Source organism: Salvelinus namaycush, chromosome 3, assembly GCF_016432855.1.
Source record: "Salvelinus namaycush isolate Seneca chromosome 3, SaNama_1.0, whole genome shotgun sequence".
NCBI lineage: Eukaryota > Metazoa > Chordata > Actinopteri > Salmoniformes > Salmonidae > Salvelinus > Salvelinus namaycush.
The window spans coordinates 68,201,733-68,221,541 of record NC_052309.1 but is presented as its reverse complement, the minus strand read 5'-3'; the positions used below and the strand labels follow the sequence as shown (position 1 = coordinate 68,221,541).

At 41.2% G+C, this 19,809-nt stretch overlaps 1 protein-coding gene across 1 annotated transcript; it reads left to right on the top strand.

The window, feature by feature from the left end:
- The first annotated feature begins 1,142 nt into the window (after positions 1-1,142).
- On the top strand, positions 1,143-19,091 carry LOC120035891 (ras-related protein Rab-5C-like). Its single transcript, XM_038982357.1, has 6 exons — positions 1,143-1,295; positions 12,037-12,401; positions 13,980-14,131; positions 14,386-14,508; positions 14,735-14,828; positions 17,552-19,091. Exons 2-6 carry the CDS (start codon positions 12,236-12,238, stop codon positions 17,674-17,676), a joined length of 660 nt encoding a protein of 219 aa, XP_038838285.1. The 5' UTR covers positions 1,143-1,295; positions 12,037-12,235; the 3' UTR covers positions 17,677-19,091.
- The last annotated feature ends 718 nt before the right edge of the window (positions 19,092-19,809 follow it).

Below are 19,809 nucleotides of genomic sequence, written 5' to 3'. Positions count from 1 at the left end.
TGGCCAAAGAGGACCTTTGGTTATTTGTGTTTTTCCCTCTTCTGCAATATGGCTATTCATAGCTCTGCATCTCTTTTTGCTCTTGTGTCTTGAACATTTTCTGACTTTTTCTATGCTGTATATTTTACTGTTTATTTGGTAACAGACTGAAATAAGATGTGTAATGTATAGCCTACTGTACAAGCACAACAGTTTCAGAAGCGTACAAATTACAGAATGATTTGAACAATGTGTGCAGACTGAAAGAGTTGTATATAATTTTGTTTGTAACTGATATTAGTTGTAAAATAACTATTTAGATGCAAACAGAATATTAACATATATATTTTTTTTTAACAGGGAGAAATACAATTACATAATAGAGAAATACAATTACATCTGAAATGAAATAACTTGAAAGGTTTAACTGAGCAGGTCACAGTAGTGGTACACAATTACATAAATATTGTTAGTCAATCACTCAACATCCAACAATATCTCTTTAGATAGACCTATGCCTTTAGATAAACCCACCCTAAAATACTGGGGCTTCTCCATTTGATGCCCACAACATGAACGTTTGGGTCAGTGAGTTTACATTTATGAACAAAATTTAGATCTGAACTGATGTCAGATGATGGCAAATATCATGGTCTTTAGCGCCACCAGATGGTGATACATTTAAAGCTTCTGTAAATATTTGATTAAATACATTTGAAAAACTATGGGACCGAATCTGAGTTGTTGATTGCCTATCTGGTGCCAGGGGTGTTTCTTTTGACCAAAAAGATCGGATGTTAAAAGATCTGATGTGATTGGTTAAAATACTAATTCGTGTAAAAAATATCAGTACTGGGCTGCCTGTGTAAATGCTAGTTTGATGTTTTTTTATATATAAAAAAAATATATCGGATGCAGTTTTATCTTGCGCTATGGAGAGTGGCAACTGCCACTACTTGCCGCTCCTAAATTAGTCTCGTAAATCCGATCCTAGGCAAAATCAGTAGCATTGATACATTGTGGGAGCCAACAAGTCTGTCGACGGAGACTACTCCTAAATAATCAGCCCTGACCAAATTTGTGTTCAAGTAAACTACAGTTCCCAGGTTCCCAACGACACATAATCAGAGGGAAGCCACACCTTCAGGAAGTGGGAGGATCCCGGAAAAAAATGCAACCAAGCAGAAGTGAAGGCCGGGGCCTATGTGTTGAGCAGTCGTAGTGAGCTGTGATAGAGAAAAGTCGTCAAATCGAAATTGTGGAAAGTGAGAGTATACAAAGAAAAGGAAACGCATGTTTGACCTTTGCCTCGAACGGTAAGCTGTAAACTATACTATTTTGGTTTAGATTTCCACTGTCAAATTTTGCTCAATCAACCAGACAGTAAACTAACGTTAGCTAGCTACCTAGCCAGAGATACGTCGCTAGCTAACGACTGTTAGATTGATATGTTAAATGGGACTGATTACTTGTCCAGATAGCTAATGAGGTAACTAGTTAGCAAATAATAAAAAGCTTTGTTCATAATTTGACCAAATAGTTATTTATCTTTTAGATGTTTGATTTACCCCGTCTTTTCTGTGCGATGTCATCATAAACTTAGCCAAGTTAGTTAGCATTAGCTAGCTTTCGTCAGTGTCGTCCTATTTTGTTTATACTGGCAGTAACGTTAATTTACAGTAGACATATTTTTGTCGTCTACTCAGCTAACTAACTACTAAACTATAGCTCTCATTGACATTATATAACAATTTAAAAAATTGTTTGGCTTTTAAAAGCTAGCTAGTTACTGTAACTTGGTGGGCTAGCTAGCTAAATTACAGATGGCATGTGTTAGATTTGTATTCCATAGCTAGTTAGTCTTTAACAGACAGCTAACTAACTATATAGCTAGTAGATTTTCCTTTTAGTCCAATCAATTTGATAAACTTTTCATATGTTGATTTCTAGCTTTCAACAGAGTATCTTAGCTCATTGCCATTGGTGTCAGCAGGCTCTTGGTATCAGTGATGATGACGATAGTATGAGGAAGTTTGAAACCCACCAACTTAATAGCTATTTATGGTTTCTGCCTGGCAATGATCACGAATCATTCCATCTTGCAGTAACCCACGTCACCTGGTATTTTACGTTAATTGTTATCTTGCCACTGGTTATAATCGTTTACTTAGCTAGGTCTCAAAACATATTTTGCATAATTGGAGTTCATGGCTGTATCTAATTAGGCGCATCATTTTGAATGCCATCATTTGCTGAGTTACATTTTTGCTCTGTACTTGTTGTGTCAATTGTGGTACAGGTAGGTCAGTTATCTGATGTAGCCCTCATTGTGGGAGTCTGTCAGTGTCATGTTACTTTTGTATGAATGCATGCTTCCGTTTCTCTGGTCTATGGTGGAATGTGGTGTCCCTCATAACTTACTGTGTCTCATCAGTCCTGTACCCTTGTTCACTCCTTCACCTTTACTGCAGGTCATCTATGGCAGGGGGGTGGGCACGGGAGTCCCCCAGAACTCAGTTCGGCTTTCAACTTACTCCTGAAAGTTGTAATAGTAGAATGTAGAAGGTGCAATTATGAAATTGGGTAGTGCATTGTCCGTTTTCCTCTTGTCATGTCAGTCATTACATACCTTAGAGCAGAGTTTCCCAAACCCTGGGTGCACGTTTTGGTTTTTGCCTTTGCACTATACAGCTGATTCAAATAACCAACTCATCTTGAGATGTGCCTTTTGTTACTTAAATCATTTGTTAAATGTGGTGAAAGGGAGACTGAATTGCCACTTTTTAATGTAAGCTCTAGTGTAATTGAGTTTCTATCAGGAGTGAGACACTAAGACTTTGGGCAAGCAGAGTCAACCTCTGCATCATTAAGACAGTTGCTTTGTGAGAAGCTGTTAAAGTTCACATTTTAGACATTGTTATGTAAATGCCAGCTGAAAAGTGGACTGGGCTTGAGTCTTTTGGGTAAACACCAGGGTAAATCCTCATTGGAAACTCGTTGGTGTGTTATGGCTCAATAACAGGACTAGAGAAGGGATTTTTAATAATTTTCCCAAGTTGCTGCCATGTTATGGTGTGGACCTTGTCCTTAGAGAGTGGTGACACAGGCAAACATTATATAAAAGGCAATATTACTAGGTGGCATAAAATGTTTGTTTGATTTGGTGTTGTAAGCCTAGTTAAGACTGTTTCTATGATATTTCCAAATATTCCTGACAGAATGGCTAGTAAAATAACATGCATCTGCGTGAGACGCAACACTTTTCAATGTTCACTCCAAAGTAAGCCTAATTGGTATATGTTAGTGTGGTCAGAAAGGTTGAAATGCATTGGAGTTGATGGAGGAATGAATGAATCGTGCCCATTCACAACGGGTCATTCTGATGACTCCTCAAAAGACTGAAGATATCCTGTAGGTGTGACATTTTTTCTGTTACCCAAGCTGGAGAGTTCTATGTGCAGAGTGGGTTACTGGTCAGTTTGCTACCAGACTTGTTTGAGACTTACAGTATCAATGTATGCCGCCTATTGATTAAACCACAACAATTTAGGCCTAAACAAATGGAAAATTATTTCATTAAGTTTGAGTCATTAATAATTAATGTGCTTCGTCGCAGCCTGATGAGACACCCACTAACCTCATCCTGACCCTCATCCTGACCCTTTATCTCTGCAGCTGAGGCCCTGTCTGGGGTTCTTATTTCTCATACTAGCCCCATGCTCAAATTGAGTTGGGGGTTGGGGTTTAGCCCAGTAGGCCTATGCAAAAACAGATGCTTTTTATCTCACTTAGGGTTGCAAAGCTACATTTTTGGTCATAGATTGCCAGGTAAGTTTGGTCATTTATACTTTAATTATAAATATGAGTATTCATTTTTTTTAAATATATCTGCGTCCATATTGTCCACGAGTTTCTAGTAGATGGACCATATGGTTCAAGAGAAAATTCCTGAAAAAAGTATCCAGGCTTAATCAACAATGGCTTTAACCTGCCCAGGGACTGTGGTTGAAAATTAGCCGGCTGGCTAAAACCGGCACTTTTACTGAAACGTTGATTAATGTGCACCGTCCCTGTAAAAATAAAATCAACTCAAACATTTTCAATTAACTCTGAAACTGTTGTCTTTTCCACAACTTGTTGGATGTAATGTGAGAGGCCAAAATTATCAGCATGGAGTAGAATTGTATTACACACGCTTTTGCTTGGCTGTCATGTTTCTCACACAGAGGGAGCCAGAAAGAGAAGGACATTATTTCTCCCTTGCCTGCCCCAATCATTTGCTAGTGATGTGTATCCTGTTTGCATTCCCAGAGATTTAGGCTGTGTTTAGACAGGCAGCCCAATTCTGATATTTTTTTCACTCACTGGTCTTTTGACCAATCACATCAGATCTTTTCAAATCAGATATTTTTTAGAGCTGATCTGATTGGTCAAAAGACAAACGACTGAAAAAAAATATCAGAATTTGGACTGCCTGTCAAAACGCAACCTTAGTCACCATTCCTTTCCTCTTCCAATCAACCCATCCCATGCTAGCCTAATCAGTTGTTTAGAGGAATTCTGTGCATCCTCATAGTACAACTAACTTCATTCTACCCAGTCCAGTAACATCGGGTACTCCCAGTCCAGTAACATCAGGTACTCTTTCTGATCAGTCCCATTCCACCCCCTGCTGATTACCATGAACAGCACTGGCCTAAGAGTTTTACCTAGCCTGATTCCAGATCTGTTTGTGCTTTTGCCTACTCCAATGTCATTGTCAAGCCTTTCAGCAATGTTTGGTATGACAATTCCATAATGAGTTGACAAGAGAGCAGAAACTGACTGGCACCCAGGCTAAGTTGTACCTGACAGCAGAGCACAGTGGGACTGTGAGTTGTGACTGAAGCATACCTTTAGGCTAGTTATGGTCAATAATGGGGTTGGCTGTGAGGGCTCTGAGGTTAAGAGTAGGGCTGGGATGATACCAGGATATGTTTTCCATGTCAAAAATGAAAACACGAAGCAGATCTAACTCTTTGGTCCTTCAAGAAACCTGCTGTATGTAAAACATTGTGTGCTATAGCTTGGAAAAATAAATCATGGATCAGTCTGGATGACAACATAATGATGTTTGTTTCCAACATTAGGGCTGTTTTCCTAAAGTTAAATCCACTTTGTGTTTTGATTCCTTGCCACGATACTAACGAGTATCGCGATGCTGGTAGGGTCCCGGCCCTAGTTAAGAGTAGTGTGGAGCATAGCGGATGGGGTTCATGGCTAAATATGAGAGTAGGTACTTCAAATGTTAGCCAACTTAAGGCCAGGTGGGTGTACCAGTCATCTCGTGTGTGTGTGTGTGTGTAATGTTTGGGATGTCAAGTATAAGAGGAAACCCACAAGGTGATGGTAACTGATGTCACTGGTCATGTTAAATAGAAACTGAATAGTTACTGAGAAGTTCCCCCTCGCCCACACTCTTTTTCAGACTTACTAACATGCTGACAAGACTGACCACGTTGAATGACATGAATGTGGACATTTATTATTCAATCGTTTAATCCAAAGTGCTTGCGTGTGTAAACGTGTGTCTGTGTAGCCAGGCGCTAATAGAGCTTGGTTCTATTTTAGACGCTAGGTGCGCTGCTAGTCCCACCTCTCCCATCTACCCATTTGGTTTTTACGAGCATATACCAATGTGGGTGACTTGAAAGATGAACAAGGTCACACCAGTTGGTGGCGGTAATGCACCTTAAAGTTGGTTGCCAACCGCCATGTCAAATCCACAGAAGAAGAAAAAGAAGACCCTGAACTAGGAGATATTAATCAAAGAATTTAACTAAAAACAAGCTAGGTTTCCCGATTTTTATCTGTGGATTAATTGTCGGAGTAGAGAACACATCATTTTGTATGACTCCAAATGGGTCAAAGATCCAGCTTTAAAAAGAAAAGAAAAAAGACCATATGTATTTCAGGTAAAATAACAACCCAATGTTGATCTCCCAGGACCAATTATCCAGCAAGCTAGCTAGCTAAATGTCAATTTAATGTTTCATGTGTGTTTTGACCTGACCCCAAATTAATATAGTATTTTAACCTGCATGAACGCGTCTGTTGGGGATAGACAACACCAACGCACACACAGAGTCGGTTTGGTCAGCATGTCCATCATGAACGTGGCTTCTTCATTTGATATATTTGTGCATGCATTGTCTTGTATAGCATTAAAGTCTACCTCATGCATGTGAGTGAGAAACTGTTGATTGGATCATGAGGGCAATACATGCAATATCTGTATGTAGTTAATTGTGTGTGGTGCTACCAGTTCTGTGGCTGTGTTTTACTAAGTGCTTGGATTTCAAGCTGGCAGCAAAGCCCATGGGAGGCTGTATGAACATTTTACCATCTCTCCCTCTCTCACCTACTCTCTCTTTGACCCAGCCTCTCTCCCCTCCATCTCTCTGACCCACTTCAGTGTGTGGAGGTCTCCAGAGTCCATTAAAGATGCCAGCAGAGGGCTGCTTAGATGCATGATGCTGCTCTGAGTGACTCTCGGAACAGGAGAGAATGTTGGGCCAGCCACTACAGGCCCTCTAGCAATCAGTCAATCATATTACCAAGGATAATGTTTTATTTTACCTTTATTTAACTAGGCAAGTCAGTTAAGAACAAATTCTTATTTACAATGGCGGCCAAACCCGGACAACGCTGGGCCAATTGTGCGCCGCCCTGTTCAATAACCATTTCCTAATCTGTTAGGCCTAAATCCACTGTTTTGGTTTGTAATGGTAGATTGAACACAGGGCTTTTGATGCAGATCAGATTTTCAGTTATGTTTGTCCTCTGTGTTTATATTGAGTGTTATCAGTGTTACTGACACTAATATACAATATGGTCTCATATGACTAGCCTAGGTTAAATGTTCTCACTCCCTTATCCTGTTTTTGGTTTCTGAAGCCCACATCTCAGGCTGGGAATCTCTTGGAATCTCCCCCAGCCTCCCTCCCTCCCTGTCCTTGGCTATGGAGCCTTGTCCTGGGACAGTGAGGCATGCTGACCTCTACATTTCCATAGTGTGTGTGTGTGTGTAGTAGGCTATCAGGGTTGGAGAGCAGTCACACCTGTTGTTTTGTCTTAGAATGGTAGACATACTGGTAAGGGTAAACATTTTGTGTAAAAAGTGCCTCAAACATTTGACAGGAGTGACCTGTTTAGGCTAGCTTAATTAGAAGAAATATGAGGATGTTTCTACGTTCTTCTCAGAAACACAAAGACATTGGGCTTAGTGCCACAGTCCTGGTCTATTAGCTTTGTTACAACTTCCTCTCTTGTTTGCACCTTAGCTTCATCATATTAGCACGTAGAGGATTTACATGTTGACCCAATGAACATGCAGCTATTTCTCTCCACACTCACTGTGGTGCGTCTAGGAATCCCTCGGATGGTGTGTGATGTGTATGTGGCAGTAGCCTAGGACTTTGGTGTGCTACCTTGCTGTACTGTCTGCTCTAGAGGTCGACCGATTATGATTTTTCAATGGCGATACCGATTATTGGAGGACCAAAAAAGGCCGATACCGATTAATCCGACGATTTTATATATATTTGACTTAATAAAGACAATTACAACAATACTGAATGAACACTTATTTTAACTTAATGTAATACATCAATAAAATCAATTTAGCCTCAAATAAATAATGAAACATGTTCAATTTGGTTTAAATAATGCAAAAACAAAGTGTTGGAGAAGAAAGTAAAAGTGCAATATGTGCCATGTAAGAAAGCTAACGTTTAAGTTCCTTGCTCAGAACATGAGAACATATGAAAGCTGGTTGTAGTTATTATAGGAATTATAGGACTATCTCTCTATACGATTTGTATTTCATATACCTTTGACTATTGGATGTTCTTATAGGCACTTTAGTATTGCCAGTGTAACAGTATAGCTTCCGTCCCTCTCCTTGCTCCTACCTGGGCTCGAACGAGGAACGCAGCGTTACCCATCGCTCCACAAAAGCCGCGGCCCTTGCAGAGCAAGGGGAACAACTACTCCAAGTCTCAGAGTGAATGATGTCACCGATTGAAACGCTATTAGCGCGCACCCCGCTAACTAGCTAGCCATTTCATATATGTTACACCAGCCTAATCTCGGGAGTTGATAGGCTTGAAGTCATAAACAGGGCAATGCTTAGAGCATTGCGAAGAGCTGCTGTCAAACGCACGAAAGTGATGTTTGAATGAATGCTTACGAGCATGCTGGTGCATACCATCGCTCAGTCAGACTGCTCTATCAAATCATAGACTTATAACATAATAACACACAGAAATACGAGCCTTTGGTCATTCAAATGGTCGAATCTGGAAACTATCATTTCGAAAACAAAACGTTTATTCTTTCCGTTCTGTATTTTATCTAACGGATGGCATCCCTAAGTCTAAATATTGCTGTTACATTGTACAACCTTCAATGTTATGTCATAATTATGTACAATTCTGGCAAATTAATTACGGCCTTTGTTAGGAATAAATGGACTTTACACAGTTCGCAATGAGCCAGGCGGCCCAAACTGCTGCATGTACCCTGACTGCTTGCACGGAGCGCAAGAGAAATGACACAATTTCCCTAATTATAAGAAATTCATGTTAGCAGGCAATATTAACTAAATATGCAGGTTTAAAAATATATACTTGTGTATTGATTTTAAAGAAAGGCTTAATTATTTTATTTTTTACCTTTATTTAACTAGGCAAGTCAGTTAAGAACAAATTCTTATTTTCAATGACGGCCTAGGAACAGTGGGTTAACTGCCTTGTTCAGGGGCAGAACGACAGATTTGTACCTTGTCAGCTCGGGGATTTGAACTTGCAACCTTGCTGTTACTAGTCCGTTTCCTGTCCCTTTCACCAAGCAGAAGCTGACTGACCTCGTAAAGTAGCTCTATGGAAGATTTGTTTAAGTTTTTCTACTGTAGTCATATTCCTCAGTCAATGGTAAGAAGAACACTTGGACTCTGTCATCTTTTGGTTGGGCCAGTGTACTCAATCTGCACATCATCATGTGACTAACGTGGACCTATCTAAGTTAAGAGGGATGTGTGCAGGCCCAAGGTGGATTGTAACACAGAAACAGGAGTCCTTGGGGCAAGCAGCTCACAGACTATCGTTTCCTGTTCTGTGTTTTCACTGTGGTCCTCAGCTCTGTGGTCTCTGAGAACACACACACACACACACACACACACACACACACACACACACACACACACACACACACACAGGTTGCATTGGGTTGGATGTGAACATAGTTGAACTTGGGTTTAGGCTGATGTGTCTAGACATAGGTTTGGGCGCGTGGGGGGACTGTCTCCCCCCCCAAATTTGGCGTTCAAGCGTCATGATTGTGAATGCTCACGGTTAATTGTGGTCGCACTCATCATGACCCAATCTGCATTTCTAAATGTTGCTTTGGACAGGACCCCATGACATTTCCTTCACTGCTGTATTTGACTGTTGAGTCTAAAGTAAATATAATTAAAAGTGAAGAGGGCAGGGCTTATCTCCCTGTTCCATTTAAATCTCCCGTGCTTCATTCAAACAGACATCCAGACCACAATGTAGGTTTCCAGTAGGCTTACCAGAAAATAACCTTCAATTGAAACATTCAACTGTTTTCTTGTCAAGCCATGGTGGTGTTTAGAAGCACTGAGATGTTCCTCGACCAATAGTGTTCATCAGAACATTATTGATTTGCAACACTGATCAACTGGAGCAGAATAATTAGTCTGCGAGGCATTGATTTGAGGCATTTTGGGGGTTTTAATGAGTAACTGATGCACATCAGGACCATTTTTTTAAAGGTTTGTTTGAACCTGAATAATAAGCCCAGTCAAAGGTTAAGATACAAAGGACTCTAACCCGGAACATGAAAGTAGATTGGTTTATACCAGACACTTGCGGGAGTAGCCAACTTGGTATGACACCATTGACTCCTTGCAGTCAACACTTTTCTCACTGATTTAGGCAAGACTATAAGAAATGATAATGACTTATTATATTCACCTCGATAGCTCTAAATGGCATGCATAGTGTACAAAACATGAGGAACACCCACTCTTTCCATGAGACTGACCAGGTGAATGCTATGATCCCCTATTGATGTCACCTGTTAAATCCACTTCAATCAGTGTAGATGAAGGGTAGGAGGAGACGGGGTAAAGAAGGATTTTTAAGACTTGAGGCATGTAGTCAACGCCCATTCCTGTGTGCTTTTTGATGTGTTTTTTTATTTTATTTTTATTTATTTAACCTTTTTATTTAACTAGGCAAGTAAGTTAAGAACAAATTCTTATTTATGACGGCCAAACCCGGACGACTCTGGGCCAATTGTGCGCCGACCTATGGGACTCCCAATTACAGCCAGTTGTGATACAGCCTGGAATCGAAACCAGGGTCTGTAGTGACGCCTCTAACACTGAGATGCAGTGCCTTAGACCGCTGCGTCCCTCGGGAGCCCAGGGGGTCGCTGTCCTGCTGGAAGACCCATAACCTTCAACGGAGACCCCGTTTCTGGACACATGTGGCTGCAACTGTATTATAACCTGTATATAAAGTGCCTTCAGAAAGTATTCACACCTCTTGTTTTACAGCCTGAATGAAAAAATTATTACATTTAGATTTTATTTGGTGACTGCCTTAAACAATACCCCGTAGTGGAATGATGTTTTTAAAAGTTGTAGTAGTTAATTCAAATCTGAAATGTCTTGAGTCAATAAGTATTCACCCTTTTGTTATGGCGTACCTAAATAAGTTCAGTAGTAAAAATGTGCTTAACAAGTCACATAAGTTGCATGGACTCAGTCTGTGTGCAATAATAGTGTTTTTTGTTTTATTTGGAATGTCTTCCTCATCTCTGTACCCCACACACACAGATAATTGTAAGGTCCCTTTCCAATGCCTCGCAAAGAAGGGAACCTATTGGTAGATTGACTAGCCCTTTGAGCATGGTGAAGTTATTAATTACACTTTGAATGGTGTAGCAATACACCCAGTCACTACAAAGATACAGGTGACCTTCCTAACTCAGTTGCCTGAGAGGCCAATGGTGACTTTAAAACAGAGAGTTTAATGGCTGTGATATGAGATATTGTAGTTACTCCACAATACTAACGTAATTGACAGAGTGAATAGAAGGAAGCCTGTACAGAGTAAAAATATTCCAAAAATGTACATCCTGTTTGCTACAAGGCACTAAAGTAATACTGCAAAAAATGTGGCAAAGCATTTTCACTTTTTTATCCTGAATACAAAGTGTTCGGTTTGGGGCAAATACAAGACATTACTGAGTACCACACTCCATATTTTCAAGCATAGTGGAGGCTACATCATGTTATGGGTATGCTTGTAAATGTTAAAATCCTCCAGTCCTTTCAGGATAAAAAATAAACAAAATGGAGCTAAGCACAGGCAAACTCCTAGAGGAAAACCTGCTTGTCTGCTGACACTAGGAGATGAATTGACCTTTTCAGCAGGACAATAACCTCAAACACAAGTCCAAATCTACACTGGAGTTGCTTACCATGAAGACAGTGAATGTTCTTGAGTGGTAGAGTTAGTTTTGACTTAAATCTACTTGAAAATGTATGGCCAGACTTGAAAATGGCTGTCTTGCAATGATCAACAACCAATTTGACAGAGCTTGAAGAAACTTGAAAATAATAAATGGGCAAATGTTGCACAATCCAGGTGTGGAAAACTTACAGAGAAAGACTCACTGCTGTAATCACTGCCAAAGGTGCATCTACAAAGTATTGACTCAGGGGTATGAATACTTATGTAATTTTCAATAAATGAGCAACATTTCTAAACATGTTTTCACTTTGTCATTATGGGCTATTGTGTGTAGATGGTTGAGAACAAAAAAAATATTTAATCCATTTTGAATTCAGGCTGTAACACAACAATGTGGAATAATTCAAGGGGTATGAATACATTCTGAAGACGCTCTAGTTTACTAAAGTTTCCCTGTATCACACTAGCTGCCTACAAGTGATATTATTACTCAGTCTGTTCTTTCTTCCAGCTCACACAGGTGAAGTCCCCTCTTCCTCCAGCCCCCTCACTTCCTGGCCTAGACTCACCTGACCCAGCTTAGCCCACCCTCGCCTGGCCCGGTCTCAGCTTCAGTCCCTGCTCCGCTTCAGTGCCCCAGTCATCCGCCCAAGGCAGCCTCATTCTCCACCAAGAGCCTCTTACCCCGGTGAAGCTCTCTGCTCGGCAGCATGGCAGGTCGAGGAGGACCAGCACGGACCAACGGCGCGGCGGCCAGCAACAAGATCTGCCAGTTCAAGCTGGTGCTGCTGGGAGAGTCAGCGGTGGGCAAGTCCAGCTTGGTGCTGCGCTTCGTCAAGGGCCAGTTCCACGAGTACCAGGAGAGCACCATCGGAGGTGAGTAGGCACGCCATTGGGATTGTCATTCTTCTGACTGTGTCTTAGTCATGCTTAGTGTTTGTGTTGCGTTACAGCTGTCCTTGTGTTGAGTCAGTATCATGTTTATAAAGATCAAGTATCATGTTTATAAAGATCAAATAGAATGGAAGTGTTAATGTGTAGTAGACTGAAGGAAGACCACTTAGAATGCCTTGGTAATCGGGGCTGTGTTCTTGCTAGCTAGCAGCCCTTACCCTAGCTGTTGTCAAGGCCAGGTCAGGAGCAGACATGAGCTACAGAACCAGATCTTTCTTGGCAGCTGATCACCTGACTCTTGCATGAGCAGCCGAGCCTTTGACTGACACTTTAAATATGCCACAAGGAGTGGGAGGTCCTTACTCCCGGCCACAGAAAGCCTTACAGAGAATGTTCAAACCAAAACTGAAAAATAGATTAGTGTGAGAAAGAGGTACTTGTCATCTGCCTAATACGGTATGTATTGACTTGCTAGCCGGAGTGGAGCAGCGAGAAGGGGGTCTCTCTCTGTGGGCTCTTTAAAACAGGAAGGAAGTCGGTCAACAATGGGATTTCCTGTCCTGGAACTGCTCTAATATCTAGGCATATGGAAACCAATACGTGATGGTTTTAACATTCAAAGAATTCCACTAAAATTTGGGTAATGACTAATAAGTAACTATTTATTTTCAGCTTCACCTAGTGTTTCAAACCTACACACAGGTGTTGGGAATTTCCATTATGATTTAGTGGTTTACTAGCTAGATTGCTTTCTTCAGGATTTATGCATTACCTTTTCTAGAAATATATATTTTTAAAGTACAGCGTCACATCATGCAGCCACAGGAGGGTGAGGCTGGAGAGACAGGATGCTTGGTGCTTACACTAGCCAAAGCCTTAGGACGAGTCAGCATTTTAAAAACATTTTAAAACCGGTTGTCAGCTGTCTGGTCAAAGGTCACCGAGCTTTAGTATGGAGCAGGCTTCCTCTATGAGCGCTGCTGTACATTTCCCTGTGACACAACGGGCTGAATTAGCATTATCTTTATGTTCCGTGGATTAGCCAATAGACAGCCACATGTTTTGTTCTCTCGTTCATCACTCAGTCTTGTTTAGTACATTTTACTCTCACTACTTTACTCACAGTAACCTTTTACCCAGTGCGTAGTGCTCTGCGATTCGATCTTGTTTATTTACCTAATAATTGTCCTTCCTCCTCTCTCTAACGTTGGAAGGCTCCCAAGTCTCCTCAGCGCTGGCTTTGTAGCTTCACGAGTTCTCATTAAGCCACTGCTCATGTTTCCTCTTAACTGTCTCATGGCCTTGGCTGTTGGGATTATGTTTGCCTTGTGCTAGTTTAACTCAGCCATGTCAAATAGGGACAACTATACCCCTATGACACGATCTAAGGAAGAAAACAGAATGCCTGTCCTGTACAGATACTGAGTTTTACTCCACTGTGAGGAAATGCACAGGCGAAGTAAAATGTACACCTCTTTTCTATCTGTAGGGCATTTGCAGACTTCAAAATCAAAATAGAGCCTGAAACTAAGTCTATGATTTGTCTCTACCCCCCTCCAGCTGCCTTCCTCACACAGACCGTCTGCTTGGATGACACAACAGTTAAGTTTGAGATCTGGGACACTGCAGGGCAGGAACGGTATCACAGCCTGGCCCCTATGTACTACAGAGGAGCGCAGGCTGCCATCGTGGTCTATGACATCACCAACACAGTGAGTGACTGCTGCTGGTCACGTGTGGAACTGGTTCCTGAGTGTTGTCAGCACTCAGCAGTGATTTATTTTAGGTTGATTATTCAAACCCTTAACAAAGGACAGACCTTTGCTCTCGTAACTGACACTTCTGTAGATATATAATAGAGCTCTTGTGTGAAAAACAAACATCCATTGTGCAATCTGCCTTTGTCATGTATTTCATCAAATCACAAATGTTTTTATGATGTTAAGAATATTTTTCTCCTGTTCAGGATACATTCACACGTGCAAAGAACTGGGTGAAGGAGCTCCAACGACAAGCCAGCCCTAACATTGTTATTGCACTGTCAGGAAACAAAGCTGACCTGGCCAACAAAAGAGCTGTGGACTTCCAGGTACTGAGGAACTCCTAACAATTAGATGCTGCTCCCACTGGACTATTAGTGGAAATTAGTGGTTTGTTTAAACAGGAGAATGTACTAGAAATGTCATTTTTATAGTTTCTGTTGATATTCAAGAATGCTCACGAACTCTCAAAGCTCTGGGTTATTACTGATTGTATCGATGTGTTTGATGGGGCTCTAAAGATCTCTGTCCTCCCTTTGTTTTTTGTTGTTGTAGGAAGCACAAGCGTACGCAGATGACAACAGTTTGCTCTTCATGGAGACTTCAGCCAAGACGGCCATGAACGTCAATGAGATCTTTATGGCCATAGGTACGTGTACCACAATATTATATGTGCATTTATAAACTGGGTGGTTCGAGCCCTGAATGCTGATTGGCTGACAGCCGTGGTATATCAGACCATATACCACGGGTATGAAAGAACATATACAGTTGAGGTCGGAAGTTTACATACACCTTAGCCAAATACATTTAAACTTAGTTTCACAATTCCTGACATTTAATCCTTGTAAAAAATCCGTCTTAGGTCAGTTAGGATCACCACTTTATTTTAAGAATGTGAAATGTCAGAATAATAGTAGAGAGAATGATTTATATCAGCTTTTCTTTCATCACATTCCCAGTGGGTCAGAAGTTTACATACACTCAATTAGTATTTAGTAGCATTGCCTTTAAATTGTTTAACTTGGGTCAAACGTTTCAGGTAGTCTTCCACAAGCTTCCCATAATAAGTTTGGTGAATTTTGGCCCTTTCCTCCTGACAGAGCTGCTGTAACTTAGTCAGGTTGTAGGCCTCCTTGCTCACACATACTTTTTCAGTTCTGCCCACACATTTTCTATAGGATTGAGGTCAGGGCTTTGTGGCCACTCCAATACCTTGACTTTGTTGTCCTTAAGCCATTTTGCCACAACTTTGTAAGTATGCTTGTGGTCATTGTCCATTTGGAAGACCCATTTGCGACCAAGCTTTAACTTCGACTGATGTCTTGAGATGTTGCTTCAATATATCCACATAATTTTCCTCCCTCATGATGCCATCTATTTTGTGAAGTGCACCAGTCCCTCCTGCAGCAAAGCACCCCCACAACATGATGCTGCCAGCCCCGTGTTTCACGGTTGGGATGGTGTTCTTAGGCTTGCAAGCCTCCCTGTTTTTCCTCCAAACATATTGATGGTCATTATGGCCAAACAGTTATATTTTTGTTTCATCAGACCAGAGGACATTTCTCCAAAAAGTACGATCTTTCTCCCCATGTGCAGTTGCAAACCGTAGTCTGTCTTTTTTGTGGCAGTTTTGGATCAGTGGCTTCTTCCTTGCTGAGCGGCCTTTCAGGTTATGTCGATATAGGACTCGTTTTACTGTGGATATAGATACTTTTGTACCTGTTTCCTCCAGCTTCTTCACAGGGTCTTTTGCTGTTGTTCTGGGATTGATTTGCACTTTTCGCACCAAAGTACGTTCATCTCGAGGAGACAGAACGTGTCTCCTTCCTGAGCGGTATGGCGGCTGCGTGGTCCCATGGTGTTCATACTTGCGTACTATTGTTTGTACAGATGAACGTGGTACCTTCAGGCGTTTAGAAATTGCTCTCAAGGATGAACCAGACTTGTGGAGGTCTACAATTTTGTTTCTGAGGTCTTGGCTGATTTTCTCATAATGTCAAGCAAAGAGGCACTGAGTTTGAAGGTAGGCCTTGAAATACATCCACAGGTACACCTCCAATTGACTCAAATGATGTCAATTAGCCTATCAGAAGCTTCTAAAGCCATGACATCATTTTCTGTAATTTTCCTAGCTGTTTAAAGGCACAGTCAACTTAGTGTATGTAAACTTCTGACCCACTGGAATTGTGATACAGTGAAATAATCTGTCCGTAAACAATTGTTGGAAAAATTACTTGTCATGCACAAAGTAGATGTCCTAACCGACTTGCCAAAACTATAGTTTGTTAACAAGAAATTTGTAGAGTGGTCGGAAAATGAGTTTTAATGACTCCAACATAAGTGTATGTAAACCTCCCGACTTCAACTGTGTTTGTACCGCTCTTAATTAAGTTGGTAACCAGTTTATAAATAGCAATAAGGCACCTCAGGGTTTGTGGTATATGGCCTATATACCGCGGCTAAGCGCTGTATCCAGGCACTACACCTTGCGTCGTGCAAAATAACAGCCCATAGCCATGGTATATTGGCCACATACCACACCCCCTCAGGCCTTATTGCTTACGTATACACTGAGTATACCAAACATTATGAACTGGGTGGTTTTAGCCCTGAATGCTGATTGGCTGACAGCCGTGGTATATCAGACCGTATACCACGGGTATGACCAAATATTTATTCTTATTGTCCAGGCATTTCGCGATGCATCGTGCTAAAGAACGGCCCTTAGCGGTGGTATATTGGCCATATACCACAGCCCCTGGTGCCTTATTGCTTAATTAGAAACACCTTCCAAATATTGTGTGGCACCCATCCTTTTGCCCTCAGAACAGCCTCAATTCGTTGGGGCATTGACTCTACGAGGTGTCGAAAGCGTTCCACAGGGATGCTGGCCCATGTTGACTCCAATGCTTTCCACAGTTGTGTCAAGTTGGTTGGATGTCTTTTGGGTGGTGGACCATTCTTGATACACATGGGAAACTGTTGAGTGTGAGAAACCCAGCAGTGTTGCAGTTCTTCACACAAACCGATGCGCCTGGCAGCTACTACCATACTCCGTTCAAAGGAACTTAAATCTTTTGTCTTGCCCATTCACCTCTGAATGGCACCCATACACAATCAATGTCTCAACTGTCTCAAGGCTTAAAAATCCTTTATCCTGTCTCTCCTTTATCTACACTGATTGAAGTGGATTTAACAATTGACATCAATAAGGGATCATAGCTTTCACCTGGATTCACCTGGTCAGTCTGTCACGGAAAGAGCAGGTGTTCAAGATGTTTTGAATACTCAGTGTACATTTCTTCTATCAAATGTGTAGAAACCATAAAGGCTTCCTACTTACCGTTTCTTTCTGTCCTTCTCCTGTAGCCAAGAAGCTTCCTAAGAACGAGCCAGCGGGTGGAGCCGGTGGCCGGGCCGGTGGTCGGGCAGGAGTGGACCTGCAGGAAGCCGCCCCACAGGCTGGTGGTAGCAAGTGCTGTGGTGGGAACTAACCAACTGGACCGACACACCAACCAACCTGCAGTATCAACCAACTGTTCAGACCAGCTGACAAACACATCCCACGGTCAAACCAACTGACGATCTGACCAACCACCATGCACCAACTGATAAGCAAACCAGCTCACAGGCCAATCAACTGTCAACACACAACTCCAAGGTTCCAATGATCAGACAAATGACACAATTATGACCAACATGACGACCTACAACTGTTTTAACTTACCCGGGGACATAACAACCCATTATCTCCAACCAACCAAACGATGGACATCTGACATCACCCAGGCAAAAAACAACAACCCCACTTAGAGAGGGAAAAAAAGATCAATCCTTACTAATCGCACTTAACAGAGCACTGTTCTTTTCTTGTTTCACTGTATTTCTGTAAGAAAAAAATCAAACGCAACTGGGAGGAATAATGAACGGGCTCTTTGTGCCCTCTCCTTTCTCTCTCGTCATCTTTACCGTAATGCTACAGTATTTCAACGTATGTCTTGTCACTTCTAACCCTGTTTAGTTTGGTGGTGGGTGAATGTAGCAATTCTCATTATTTCATTTTTTCTTGTTCCCGATCGTCACCCTTGGGCAAAAGGAGAGTGTTCAACCCCAAAAAAGGAGTTGGGAGAACAGTTGTTTCCTTCCAGCTATAGCAGTTATGTAGATTAACTGAATTATTATTGTTATTATTATTGTTATTATTATTATTATTATTATTACTTTGACTTATTTTTGGCACACGTTAAACAGTATGATTTCAAAGACTAGACCACCTAAGGTTTTCCAATCATTAATCTATGATATCCAACCATATACATAGTGCATTAACATCATTGTCATCATTGTCACCAATAAGTCATTTTTAGCATTAATGTAATGTTTTTGAATCATTCATATTCAATGACGAAAGTGAAATAAAAAGGATAAAGCAAGATTTGTTTTCCTGACCAAAATCACAATTGTGTATTGAAAACATGTTGCTATTATTTGTATAATGATTTTTCTTCAAACATGTAACCAATCAGTAGTTACTGTCAATACAATACCTTCCCAATCTCAACATGATGCTTTGTCATCCTTAATTATTTTTGTCATGTAAAGATGTATTTTTTATTTTATTTGTGTACAATTCTTCTGTTTTCTGAAGAGTCTGGTATTGGGTGCCCTGGTTCTGTCACCTCGTGGTTTCAGATGTTCTCTTCAGTTTCTTTTGCTTTTGATTTTCTGTGCTTTTTTTACTTTTTCCTATCGGGGAGGGATTCCTCTGACCAGTCCGCGTCTTATGTCATCAATGACTAGCACAACAGTACCTGCAGCTGTCAATGCTGTGAGATGGGGGACGGGTAAACCAAGCAAAACAACAAATTGTCATTTTACCAATAAATAAGGGGGAAGGTATCTCATTGTCTGCCTGTCTTCTCATTTGTTGTATGACAATGGGTATTAGAGTAGACGATTTCACCTAACAGCTATTCGTATCTCTACCGACATGTTGAGCGTATAGTAGTTGTTTCCAGTCATTCCAGCCTTCGTTCTCTAATTCTCGATCTTGCTTAAATCTCAATAGATCCTCATCAGTCTAAGAAGCCAGCTGAGCTCAGGGAGTCTGTCTGAAAATCTAACACTGGTCTGACTGAATTCCTCACATTCTTGCTCCACAATCGTCCCCCCCCCCCATCCCAGTGGATTTAGTTGGCCAAAACCCATTTGCTCTCTCTGATGTGACAGTAATAGCTGGGGCCGATTCTACTTTCCCATACTAATTGTAAACAGCTGTTGCCCCAAAGCTGAAACCTTTCATTTCAAAAGGGCTAAGTACACATTAAGTTATGTTGATTATTTATCCTACATGTTACACAAGAACCTCTCACAACAGTCCTCATTGAAGTTAAAGTTAGTGTGCTCTACTGACCTCTACTGGATCGTTAAAGTTGGATTTATACTCAACGGTGGTCAATAAATAGTGTAGCTAATTCAACAGTGTAATGCCGTATTTTTTTATGTTAATGGATTTGTATGTTTTTATTGCAAACTTTGACTACTACGGCTACTTTCAATACTTTAGGCAGACTGCAGGGGCCACCGACTACAGTACCCATACTGCATTTCTTTAAATCCAGGGCGAG

Excerpts from the sequence above, each read along its gene's own strand:
- LOC120035891 (XM_038982357.1), top strand. The coding sequence starts at position 12,236 with ATGGCAGGTCGAGGAGGACCAGCACGGACCAACGGCGCGGCGGCCAGC. Across the intron at positions 12,402-13,979 it reads CCAGGAGAGCACCATCGGAG|CTGCCTTCCTCACACAGACC; the intron begins GTGAGTAGGCAC and ends ACCCCCCTCCAG. Across the intron at positions 14,132-14,385 it reads TCTATGACATCACCAACACA|GATACATTCACACGTGCAAA; the intron begins GTGAGTGACTGC and ends TCTCCTGTTCAG.